Raw genomic sequence first — 12,681 nt, forward strand, 5'->3', positions numbered from 1 at the left:
TAATCCCAGCTATGCAGAAGATGGCTTCAGCCAGGAATGTAACAAGGTGAGACCCTCCCTCAATCGGTCAATCAGTGGCCAAACTCAACTTTTCAGTGGCCACTTGATTTGAACCCTTCTGGGTAAAAGAGATGCATTTAGCCCAAAATGCTACTAGAGCCAAAAATAATTCTGACTTCAAAAGGATGAAAAGTAACTATTAGTATAAAGGACATATTACAAAAATATTAAAAAGAGATAAAACCAAGGAAATGAGATATAGCAAGTGCCAATGAAGTAAACCATTACCTGGTAACCAGTAAACTTTACTCCTGGGTTATTTTCTATTTCCCACAATCCTTCATTAAATCCTTTCCGTTTGTTTGACTTTCCAAACTTGTCTTTGTATTCCTTATATGGAAAAAGATCTTTGGGACCTAGAAATGCACTGCAGAGAGATGTTAGAATTGACACGCTGACCTTCAGACAGAAGATACCTTAATTCTAAATACTGAGGTATTGGAGCACAGTATAGAAAGGAAATTGAAAATCAGGCACATGTCACAAGATGTTTTAGATACACACTTCAAGTTAAAAAAAAAAAAAGGATCTTTTAGTATTCAAGCCGGCAAACTAGGGCCATGCTACTTTGATTTTATATTCATTCCTTCATTCATTGATTGGTTTTTTTGAGACAGGGTCTTGCTTTGTAGCCCAGGGTGGCTTGAACTCATGGTGATCCTCCTACCTCAGCCTCCTGAGTGCTGTGATTACAGGTGTGCACCACCATGTCTGGCTTATTAGTGTTTTTAAAAGCACCAAGCAATAAAAAATCAGAAGTGGTAAAGTAAACATAATCTTATCCAATTTCAACTTTTTAAAACATTAATCATAACCATAAAAATGAGTCAGAATAAATTCTGAAGTTGGCTAATAGATGTATGTATTTGAAACAGAATCTTTAGTAGTATTATCTATGACCTTAACCTGGTAAATGAAACTATGGAAGCCCAAAATTTGGCTGACACCCTGAAGCTTACATTTCAAGCTAAGATTTATTTATTCATTCAACAAATAATGATTGAATATCTATAATGTGTCAGGCACTGTTTCAGAGGTTCTGGGAATTCTATAGGGAACAACATCTCTGCCTTCATGGAGCACATGTTCTAGTGGTAAGATAATAAAATGATTAATAAATAAACATATAGTATGTCTACTAAAAAAGAAAAGGGAAGAGAAGACTGTGGGAAGGACTAGGGGTAAATTTTACAATTTCAGATATGAAGCTCAGGGAAGAGCTCACCTACAAGGGACCATCTAAGGAAATAACTAAGGGAGGCGAAGCTGGCTGCAGGAAGAGCATGTACAAAGGCTCTGAGGTGGGAGATGCCTTCTGTCTCTGAAAAAGAGAAGTGGCTCCACTGTTGCTCTGTACTTTCTACACCCTTGACTCTGTATATAGGAAGTAACTGTGGGCTATGCTGCCTAATGGTGCCGGCTGTTGGCTACTTGTACTAGCCAGAGCTCTCATGGACTTTAATAATGAGAATAAGGTCAGGGTGAATGGGTCCAATTTAATAAGTTCTGGCCTTCTATCTTTTTATCTTTTTTTTGTTTTTTTTTTGGTACCAGGGATCGAACTCCGGTCCTTGCGCTTGTGAGGCAGGTAGTAGAACCTTTATAAAAATTCATTAATTTTATTGGTACACTTTAGTTATACAAAATGACATTCATCATTGGGAATTTGTACCTTCACATGATATTATCTTGGTTTTTATTTTTTTCCCCATTCCCCTGCCCTCCCTTCAACCCCCCCACTCCTCACTCCCATTTACAAAGACTTTGTTTCCATTTTTTCCTTTTCTCATGTTTATTCCTTTCCCCTACCATTCCCACTTCCCTTTTGGACCTTTTCTTCCCATTTCACATTATCTATTACACATTTTGATCCTTATTTACACTTTCAGTTTCTCACACCAGAGAAACTATTCAGTATTTACACATGTATTCTATTTACTTCACTTAAGAGTATTGCCTCAATGTGCATCCATTTAGCTATAAATGTCTCTAGTTTCTCATTCTTTATGGCTGAGTAGTACTCCATTTTATAAAAAATCATTTTTCTTTATCCAGTCTCCAGTCGATGGGCAACTGGGCTGTTTACAAGTTTTAACTATTATAAACTGTGCTGCTATGAACATGGGTGCACATATATTGCTGTGGTATGATTCTTTTAATTCTTTTGGGAAGATACCCAGCAGGGGAACAGCTGGGTCATATAGGACCTCTAATCCTAGTTTTTTGAGGTATCTCCATACTGATTTACACAGTGGTTGCACCAGTCTATACTCCCACCGACAGTGGAGCAGTGTTCCTTTTCCCCCACAACCTGGCCAGTATTTGTTATTGGTTGATTTTTTGATAGCAGTCATTCTTTATCTTTTTTTTTGGTACCAGGGATTGAACTTGGGTCCTTGCGCTTGCGCAGCAGGCGGCGAAACCACTGAAGTAAATCCCCGGCCCTTTATGTTTTTTTTTGTTTTAACTGGAGATTGAATGTAGGGCCTTCCCACTGAGCTATATACACAAGATTTTTATTTTGAGACAAAATCTTGCAATTCATTAAGTTGCCCAGCCTGGGCTTCAATTTGTGATCCTCCTGCCTCAGCCTCCTTGAGTGCTAGGATTATACGCATGTGTCACTATGACCGGCATCTTGTTCTTTAATATCACCTTTAGATGTATGAGATGCATCTCTCAAGGCTACAGAGACTAGGAAGCATTCTCTTATGAATAGGTGATACATTTTTATTTTCATTCACCAGGAATGACTTGAACAACTGGCTGTGTTAGCTGTTGCCAGAAAGAGAGACTGTGAATGAACTATTCTAAGACAAGTTTTGTTTTTGATAAACAACTCTGCCTTTTTCCTGGATTACTGATTATGTCATAAACCTAATTTCTTCTCAACTGGTTAACTTTGCTGTATATTTTTCAAATCTTAGAGGTTAGGGGAGAAAATAAAATTGTTCAAATCTATATGCTCTCAGGATTATATTATTTCTAGCAAAGGCTTCACAGAAAATTGTCCAGACTAAACCTACTGGAGTAATGTCATATAGAAGAGAATTTGAATTTCCAATCACTTATCCACCTTGGCATGAACAGATTCAATGTCGTGTTTTGAAAAAAACTGTGGTCCTCCTTAGGGTAACGCTCTCAGCTGACCTGAACATAGCATTTTTGTTAAGTTTCTCACCTTTCACATACTATCCCTCTCTTCATTTATTTCATTTAATTAATTTTAATTCACTCAACAGCTATTCTGTAGAATGCCTATGTGGGCCACATGGTGGACTAAATGCTGTGTATGTAAGAACCCTGACACAATCCCTGAGAGAAGGGGTCAATATAATTCTAGGTTCAGGGACACCCCACACTCAGAACAGTTCAGCAGAAAACAATGTTACTGCAGGGTTTTGGAAGTTCATTCTCTTCCAGATATTTTAAAACTTTGCCTCTGAATGGTCAAACCAGAACCCCCCCCCCAAAATCCCACATATGAACAGTATCATATGATCCTTGGTAGAATGGCTTTTATTGAATTCAGTCTTGGAATGATGCCATAAACTTACATTAAGGATGCTATAAGAGATAGCTCTATAAAATCCTTTACACTGTTCACTGGAATGATTCTGCTGCATTCATCAGTCATTATCTACCAGGACACAAGCTCTTTAAGGGCATTTAAAATTTTTTCAGTGCTGGGCCGGGGATTTAGCTCAGTTGGTTTCACCACCCGCTGCACAAGCGCAAGGACCCAAGTTCGATCCCCAGTACCAAAAAAACAAAAGAAAACAAAATTTTTCCAGTGCCTTACAGAATGCCTAGAAAATATGTTTATTACAGGACTGAGAGTAAACACAGTGTTAGTAAATGGCTGATTTTGGTGCACACAGTGGCAATGTCATGGTTTTGTTTATTACATCTTGCCTTGTCCCGGAACACAATCAGATCACTTAGATTTAAGGTATCCTAATAAAAAATCCTAACAAGAGTATATACATAAAATGGCCAGGAATGAGGCAAACATAAAAATATATAATCACAAAGTCCTCTGTATTTATTATAAGTAAAACATTGACTTCTAAAAGCCTTCCAGCAACCTAAGGAAGAAAACATGAGGAGCTGCATATAACACACCGCATATTAGATGAAAATAGGGATGGGAGTGGAGCTTAATGGAAATGTACTTTCCTAGAATGCTTGAGGCTCTAGGTTCAATGCCCAGGACCAAAACAAAATGAAGGCCCCCCTCCCCCCATAACAAGACAAATGATAGGGCCGGGGATTTAGCTCAGTGTTTCTGGTGCCTGCCTCACAAGCGCAAGGTCCCGAGTTCTAGACCCGGTACCAAAAAAATCACAACATACACACAAGACAAATGATAACCAAAAAACTAACTTTCTGAAAGATACAAGTATTTCTTACATGAAGAAGGAAATTTGTCTTGGGAACCCTCTCCTGGCTTTTTCAAAACAAAACTGAGGAAAATGTCAGAGCAGCAGAGACAAAATAAGAAAGGGTTTATGCCAGGTTCTACTAACACACAAATGAAAAGAGAGAATGACTCTGAATTTAAAGACTTACGAGGGTTTTTTTTTTTTTGGTACCGGGGATTGAACTCGGGTCCTTGCGCTTGTGAAGCAGGCGCCGGAACCACTGAGCTAAATCCCCGGCCCACCATGTTTTGTTTTTATAAATAACCATATACATTCTTAAATATCAGATTGCCAACTGTCCCCCAGTATCCATTCTCTTCTTTTTTTCATTAATGGATTACTTCTCCCAAGTTTTTAGCACTGCCTAGCTAGAGATGTTTTTGCAGCTTCTCTTGCAGCTAGATGTGGTGACATGACCAAGCTCTTGCCATGGAATAAATGCAAGTGGAAGTCACATACACAACTTCCTGTCATTTCCTTGTAAGAAATTACTTGCATTTACTTCTTTTTTCTCCTTTCCTCTTCCTGCAAAATGCACATGTACTGGCTGAGTTTTTTTTTTTTTTTTTTTTTTAATTAAGCAGACAAGGGCAACACCAGTGAGTGATAAGCCAAAAGAGAAGGAAGCCGGGAATCCAGAGTGAGAACTTTATCCATCTTGATCTTCCTACCACTGGAATATTTCAAAAGAAGGGAATAAATGTCTATATTACTGGAGCCTGTATGTTAATTAATACAGGTGGAAGACCTTTAAAACATGTGTTTACTTAAGGGTCCAGCAAGTTGAATAAGCCTCATAACTTTGTTCTCTGAAATATGAGGGAAGACCTCCAGATGATGAGCAATATTTAAGTAGAACTATAAATGACATCCAAAAGCAAAGGATGTGCTTTTAGTCATAAAGACTTCTATGAATGAAAAGTCTCTGCATTAGGAAAAAACACATTTTAAGCTTAGAACTTTATATAACTGATTATAATGACTTTAACAACATATAAACTTTTATGAATAATTTATAAACAATGGAGTCTGGCAGAGTCAAATTAGAGCACTTGCAGCTTTACATTATTTTGTTGACTTACGTTTCATGGGTGCCAAAAAAGAAGATAGGATACTTGTTTGCTGGAGGCTTCACAGCTCCCTCTGGGAGTTCATCAATCTATTAAAGATAAATGTAGCTATTACATTGTTACTGTAAACAATATAAACATTGTTTTGGTTATTGCTAATAAAGTTAATCAAAAGCATAATCATTTTTCTTTTATTGAACCTAACAAAATGACTGTAAAGGTCATGTTTGGCCTATCACATATTAGTTAAAATTGTATATTTGTTATAACCATTATGATAATTCATAGGCAGGAGCAAAAATTCTTTGACCCAAAAAATTACTCCTGGGGGTTCTGTCCTAGTAAAATAATTAAAAATAACAGTAACAGCAAAGAAATTAAAATATGTTCTTTTTTGAGTAACAGTGAATTTATAGATACATATAAATCTAGAAATATACATACTGTAAAATAGAAAAATTAATGTGATGAAATATTATGTGGTCATTAAAAGACATCACCTCTTGGCTGGACTATTACAAGCCTCTCCCCCAACCCATTTAAGCTACAATTAGCTTTTAAAATACACATTTGGTTATGTCACTTCCTTGTTTCAAACCCTTCTATAGCTTTTCATTGGTTGCAGCATTCCTAGCTGTACAGATGAGTTACTTCTTAAGCTTTAAGAAACAGATACTTCACCCTTTCTCAGACCTACCAATTCCTATTTACTGCTGAGGGTGAGGACTTTTAATAGCATAAAGTCTACATTCCTTAGAATATCATATAGTTACATGTACATTATTAGTTAGAATGTCTCAAGACATGGTCTTAGGCCAGTCCAAATTCCTGTGACTCTTCTCTTCCCGTGTCATGATTCAGCAATATGAAACTACATGGAATTGTTTATAAGCATAATAATTTCTTTTACAGCCTTTTCTGATGGTTGAACTCATCTTTCAGACACATACTGTTTAGTTGTAAAAGTGAGTATTTATTTACAGTTAGAAAATAAACTATAAGAAATTGCCAGCATTTTGCTGCTAAGAGCTCTTTAGGCAAGGTCCCAGAAATGCTTACCTAGAAATGCTTTCTAGCTATAATTTGGCTTCCCCTCTCTACCTGGAACAGTCTTAATTTTCAGCATTCACAGGGGTCTAGCAAGTGAGAGGCCCTGAACTGAAGCTTCACTAGCTTCATGGTAAATCTACTTGATGGCTATGTTACTTTCTGGAAGCCAGATCTGGGACCTGACTCTTGGTTACTGGCTTTTGACCTTAGGCTAGTCACTCAATTGCAGTTTCTTCATCTCTTTACACGTAGCTAATGATACACATCACTCACAGGGTTGCTGTGACCAGCAAATAGAAGGCAGTTTAGAATCACTGGCACACACCAGGTGCTCAATAAATGACAGGTAGTTGTTACTGTTATTCCTAACTATATAAGCTCCCCGAGAAAGAAATGCTCTTGCACTGCCTAACTTTCGTTGGGTGTTCTCTGACTTTTCCTCTCCTGTTCCTACCTACCTGGTATAGTCCAGCAACACAGCATGGCTCTATGCAGAGATACATTTTTGGTTTTGGTATCTTGAGATAGGGTCTTACTATGTAGTCAGGTTGGCCTTGAGCTTACCATCCTTCTGCCTTAGTCTCCTCAGTGCTGGGATTACAGGCATGTGCTACCATCCCAGCTAAGAGATATTTTTTTGTAGCTATTCTTTTAAAATATATTTTTAATAATGCATATTAATTTTACAAAATATTGGGTTTCAATGTGGTATTTTCATACATACATATAACACTGTGATCACATCCATCCCTTCTTACCCTCCTTTATAGCCCTCTTCCCCCACCCCCTTATTGTTTTCTGCTTGTCTAATAATGTCTCCCCTCTACTTTCACATAATCTGTTTTTAGATTTCACATATTAGGAAAATCATGATACTTGTGTTTCTGAGTTTAGCTTATTTTACTTAACACAATGCTCACCAGTTCCATCCATTTTCTTGCATATCACATAATTTAATTTTTCTTTATATATTACATTTTATTTACCCACTGATCTGTTAATGGGCACTAGACTGGCTCCATATTTGGCTATTGTAAATTGTGCCACAATAAACACGGGTATGCAGGTACCTTCATAATATGCTGACTTGAATTTCTTTGGCTATATATCCAGAAGTTAGGTATAACTGGGTTAAATGGTAGTTCTATTTTTAGTTTTTTGATGAATCTCCATACTGATTTCTACAGTGGCGGTACTAATTTACATTCACACTAAAAGTGTATAAGTGTTCCTCTTTCTCCATTATTATTGCCAGCTTTTATTGTTTTTTGTATCCTTGATGATAACCGCCTTGACCAGGTGAGATGGAATCTCAATGTAGTTTTGATTTGCAATTTCTCTAATGACTAAAGACATTGAACATTTTTTTTATAAACTTACTGGCTGTTTGTGTTTCTTATGAGAATTATCTGTTCAATTCATTTGCCCTTTATTGATTTGGTTTTTGGAGTTAAGTTTTTTGAGTTCTTTATATCTTCTGGATATTAATCCTCTGTTGGAAGAGTAGCTGACAAAAAGGAAAGACAAATTTTTAAAATAACCCCTTTTGTGAAGCTTTACCAGACTCTGTATGCTTCTATGGTTGTACTGTTTATCTAGTACTACCCTATTTTCAATTTATTCTCCATCAGATTATGAAATTCTGAATGTGGAAGTCATGTCTTATTAAAAATTCTATCACTCCTGCTATCACTTGGATATGAGTTAAGTATGTCTCACAGAAGTTCATGTGTTGGGAGCTTGGTTGCTGGTATGGCAATGTGAAGAGAGAGTAACTCTTAAAAGGTAGGCCTACATAAGAGAAATGCAAATTCAAGTAACACTGAGATTCCACTTTACTCTAGAAAGAATGGCTATCATCAGGAAAGCAAATAATAAAATGTTGGCAAGGCTGAGGGGAAAAAGGAACTCTTCTACATTGTTGGTGGGAATGTAAATTTGTACAACCACTATGGAAATCAGTATGGATAGCCTCAAAAAACTGAAACAAAATTCTATTTGACCCAGCTATTCCCCTTCTAGGTTTCTTCCCCAAAGAGTTAAAAGACATCACATTACAGTGGCACATGCATACCCATGTTTACACTGGCACAACACATAAGAGCTAAATCTCGGAAGCAGCCTATATATCCACCAACAGATGAATGGATAGTGGTATATATACACAATGAAATACCACTCAGCCATAAAGAAGGATAAATTTGAGTCATTGGTAGGAAAATGGATGCACCTTTAACATAATGTTAAGTGAAATAAATCAGACACACAAGCACAAATATGGCATGGGTTTTCTTATATGAAAAATCCAAAGTACAACTAATTTAAAAAGTGAAATAAAAGATAATATGAAATAGGAAGACAGATTTCCTACAATTGAAAGGTGAACTAGAGATGGAATGGGGTGGGAAGAAAGAACAAGAATTTTAAAAAGTTAAAATGTATTATGTAAATGTATTAAACCTCCATGATGAATATAATCAATATGTACAGCAAACATCATAAATAAACTAAAAGAGAGATGGGCCTAGTGAGAGGCTGTTAGATCATTGGCAGCATGCCTTGGGGAGGGGTTAAGGTACTTCTCATAAGACGCCTGAGTTAGTTCTTATGAAAGAGCACTATATTTATGTTTATGTTATATAAATATCAGGCATCTGAATCCCTCTCTGGCTTCATGTTCTGTCATGTGATCTCCCTCTCTTCTACATGTTCCACCATTATGACATTGTCTGTCATTATGTGATAAAAAGCCCAGAGAGGGTCTGCGCCATGTCTTCTGGACTTCCAGTCTCCAAAAGTGTGAGCTAAATAAGTCTCTTTCATTTACAAATTACCAAACATTAGGTCTGTTCTTATAATCACAGAAAACTAACTAATAATATACCTACTATCTAGAATAATCTCTGGCACACAGTGATTCTTAATTTTTGCTTTCATAATGCTAAAATTTCACTCACTTAAAAACGTGTCAGTATGAAAGTCCTATGGCATAATGTTAAGAAAATGAACACTTTATGTACACTATGATTACAATTATAGTACCTATTTCTATAGACAGGGACTAGAAAGAAATATGGAAAATGTAAATATTAAGTGTGAGGTAAGTGGTATTAAGGAAGAAATTTTTTCTCTTTTAAATTTCCCTTTTGTTGTCAAAGTTACAATTTGCAAGAAAAATTCATCCTTATGTGAAAAATTACAATTACCATTCTATAAACAAAACTTGCTATTTCTTTGCTGCTATTTAATAATATTCCTAAAGATATAGGCACAGACCATTTCATTGAGAAGTTAAGAACTTTTCCTCAAGATATTTCTGATTATTTAAAATTATGAGCAGAATTTCTGCTTCTGTGATGTTTGTTTGTGGCACCAAACTAGCCTGCGGGCTGTAAGCAGCCTCAAAATTAACAAGTAGAAGAGCTGTGTGTTCCTTAGCAGTGCATGTCAAATGGCACAAGACTATAGTACCCAGGAAAAGGTCATTGTCAGAGAGATTCAGGATTCCCTGGCTCATTGCTTTGGGACAATTTCCAAACTGTGATTTAACAAGCTGAATTCCAAGTAAAAGCGATAGAGCTGAACAGAGTATGAAGCAGAATCAGACACTGGAGTGGCTGAATTAACTGGATTCTATGGGATGGGCTCTGAAAAGGATGAAGTTGCGTATCTGGGAGTCCCAGGAGTCTATGTGGAGAGTCCCTCTGGGTTTTTGACCAGGAAGTGGGTAGACTTAGAAGTAGCATACCAGAGGTCAGTTGCTATGGGAACAAAACCACAACAGAGATATTAAAAATCAATTTGTTCAGAGGACTTTGGAGGTATAGCCAAAGTGAAGAAATCTTTTAATCACCTCCTTAGCGCCTCAAACATCCAGCTAAAACATCAGTGTAAGTTTTGCCCCAAGATTAAGTTATAGATTAAGACTAACTACATTTGTTTTAAACAATGCCTATTATGAGGCCCTGTTGAAATCTGCAGGGGAGATTTTAGATGAGTTCTAACAAATTAACTGAGCTTAGGAAGTATCTTGACTATCTGTAGCTTTGCTCTAAAAAAGTGTAAAGCCTAAGGATACACGCAGATGAAATTGCCTAATAACATATTTCTTGGATTGTGTTTCCTTCGCGTGTCATATGACTGTATCGAAATTTAAATTAGGGAGAAGCTTGGCTTATGTGGAGTCTGCTAGCTAACTGGAGTTTTTTTTCAGACCACTATTTGTTCAGTGTTGGTCTTGGGGATCTTTCTGAAACAAATCACATCCTCTGGTGTCTTGCTAGTGCTTGAGATGCTTTTCTAAGTTATATGGAAAAATGTTTAACTGTTTTTCAGTTTTGTTTTGGTTGAGTTCTACTGTATTTGAATATTATTGTAGTTTTTTTCTCTTGCATTGTTCTCCTTTGAATAGTTTTAATTTTTGTATGTGTGTGTGTTTGATAATAAAGTTATTTAAAAAATTTTTTTAAAAATGTAAAGACAAGTTAGCCAAATTCAGGGTGATCAGCCAATAATTGAACTGTCTATCATAACAATAATTAAATGTCAAAAAGATTTTAAAATCGAGTCTCCATAATTCATCAGTAACAATATCCAATTACATAATAAAAATTACTAGATTAAAAAAGGGAAATGGGGCCTATAGTAAGAAAATAAGCAGCTAACAGAAACTGATCCTAAGATTACACAGATGTTTAATTTAACAAAGACTTCAAAGTCTATATAGACTTTTCCAGAATGCAGAAGAAGATAATGAAGGACAAAACTTGGATGAACACAACACTGAAGGAAGACTTGTGAAAAGGGAAATTATATATAGAAGACTTGTGGAAAGGGAAATTTATTTGCCTTGGATGGTAATAGCTACAAATAGTCTCAAAATATGTAATGCAAGATTAAAACTTTGCCAAAATTGGGCTGTTTCCATGCATTCATTCATAACATTAAAAAGGAAAAGCTTTAGATCCATTAATGCCTAGTTATTTTCTTTTTTGGTACTGGGGATCGTACTTGGGACCTTGCGCTTGTGAAGCAGGCAGCGGAACCACTGAGCTAATAAATCCCAGGCCCAATGCCTAGTATTTTAAAAATAAAACCTGAATTTGGTATTCTGTGTTAGAATAATAAGTCTTGGAATTTTGTCTGCTCTTAACAAGGAATAGTAAAAGATTATCCTTCACCCTCTAAACAATCTGTGTAGGTAGCAGAGGTGACATATTTCACTAGAACAACCTATTGTACTTTGAGCCGACTCTGCCATACCCTTATATTTGTTTTAAAACAAACATCAAAAGTTCCTCATTCCGAAAGGGCTATCATTCTTTATTTTAACATTATATTTTGACTACTTCATTGTCTAAACTCTTGTCTTAGGCAAGTGATCAAATCTTCTCAGATAATAGCCCTGCTGGTGTTCACTGGAAAACTCAACTGGCTTAGACTGTGCTGTAGATCTGAAGCCCAACATTACACGTGGCCTGGACATCTGATAAAATTGGGAGCATCTTGACTGGGCCATCTCAAAGTTCTCTCCACTCTGCATCTGTGGATGAAGCCCCTATCAAAAAATTCTCCCTATCAAAGGGACCAGGAAGAGGTCCCACTTATCGCGGAGTGTCTGGTTTCAGTTCCCTGACAGCCCCTGGAGTTATCCAGACAAGCCAATTCCATTCTCCTGTGGGAATCCATAGTATCCCAGCCTCTTGATTCTACAAATCCTGCCTCCCAGTGCTCCTGAGTAGTGGGCAGTGTCCTTCTTCCCTAGGCTGTGAGTAACATAACTAATAAACTGCTTCCTGTTTCACTTTCCCCATGGTGGGTGGTGTGTTTAGCACCCCCACAACCACATGGTAGGAGCAACTCCCTCACCAATGGAGTAAGGGATAGGCAGCATCAGGTAAGCTAGAGGGCAGAGGGGAAAAGGGACTCCACCTGTTGGCCCAACCTTGTATGTGGTAACTTTAATGTTCTTATGCATGGTAAGAGTACAGGTGGTTGCTAAGAGTGATGTGCCATGGAGGGTGAGGAGTGATAAGGGCCAGAGGGCCAGGGAAGGACACCAAAGTGTTACCCCAGGA

The 12,681-nt window shown here is 37.0% G+C and overlaps 1 protein-coding gene across 2 annotated transcripts in view; it reads right to left on the bottom strand.

Annotated features, from left to right (window-relative positions):
* Positions 1 to 12,681, bottom strand: part of Hdgfl3 (HDGF like 3) — a 65,084-nt gene that overhangs the window by 22,346 nt on the left and 30,057 nt on the right. For both annotated transcript variants that reach the window (XM_004852872.4, XM_004852873.4), the window contains exons 2-3: positions 5,567 to 5,643; positions 289 to 427 (exon numbers count right to left, since the gene is read on the bottom strand). In XM_004852872.4, the coding sequence (XP_004852929.1) occupies positions 289 to 427; positions 5,567 to 5,643 (216 nt within the window). The remainder of the gene's footprint in view (positions 1 to 288; positions 428 to 5,566; positions 5,644 to 12,681) is intronic.

Source organism: Heterocephalus glaber, unplaced genomic scaffold, assembly GCF_053883595.1.
Source record: "Heterocephalus glaber isolate CG9 unplaced genomic scaffold, H.glaber_assembly_v1.0 deba00001531, whole genome shotgun sequence".
NCBI lineage: Eukaryota > Metazoa > Chordata > Mammalia > Rodentia > Bathyergidae > Heterocephalus > Heterocephalus glaber.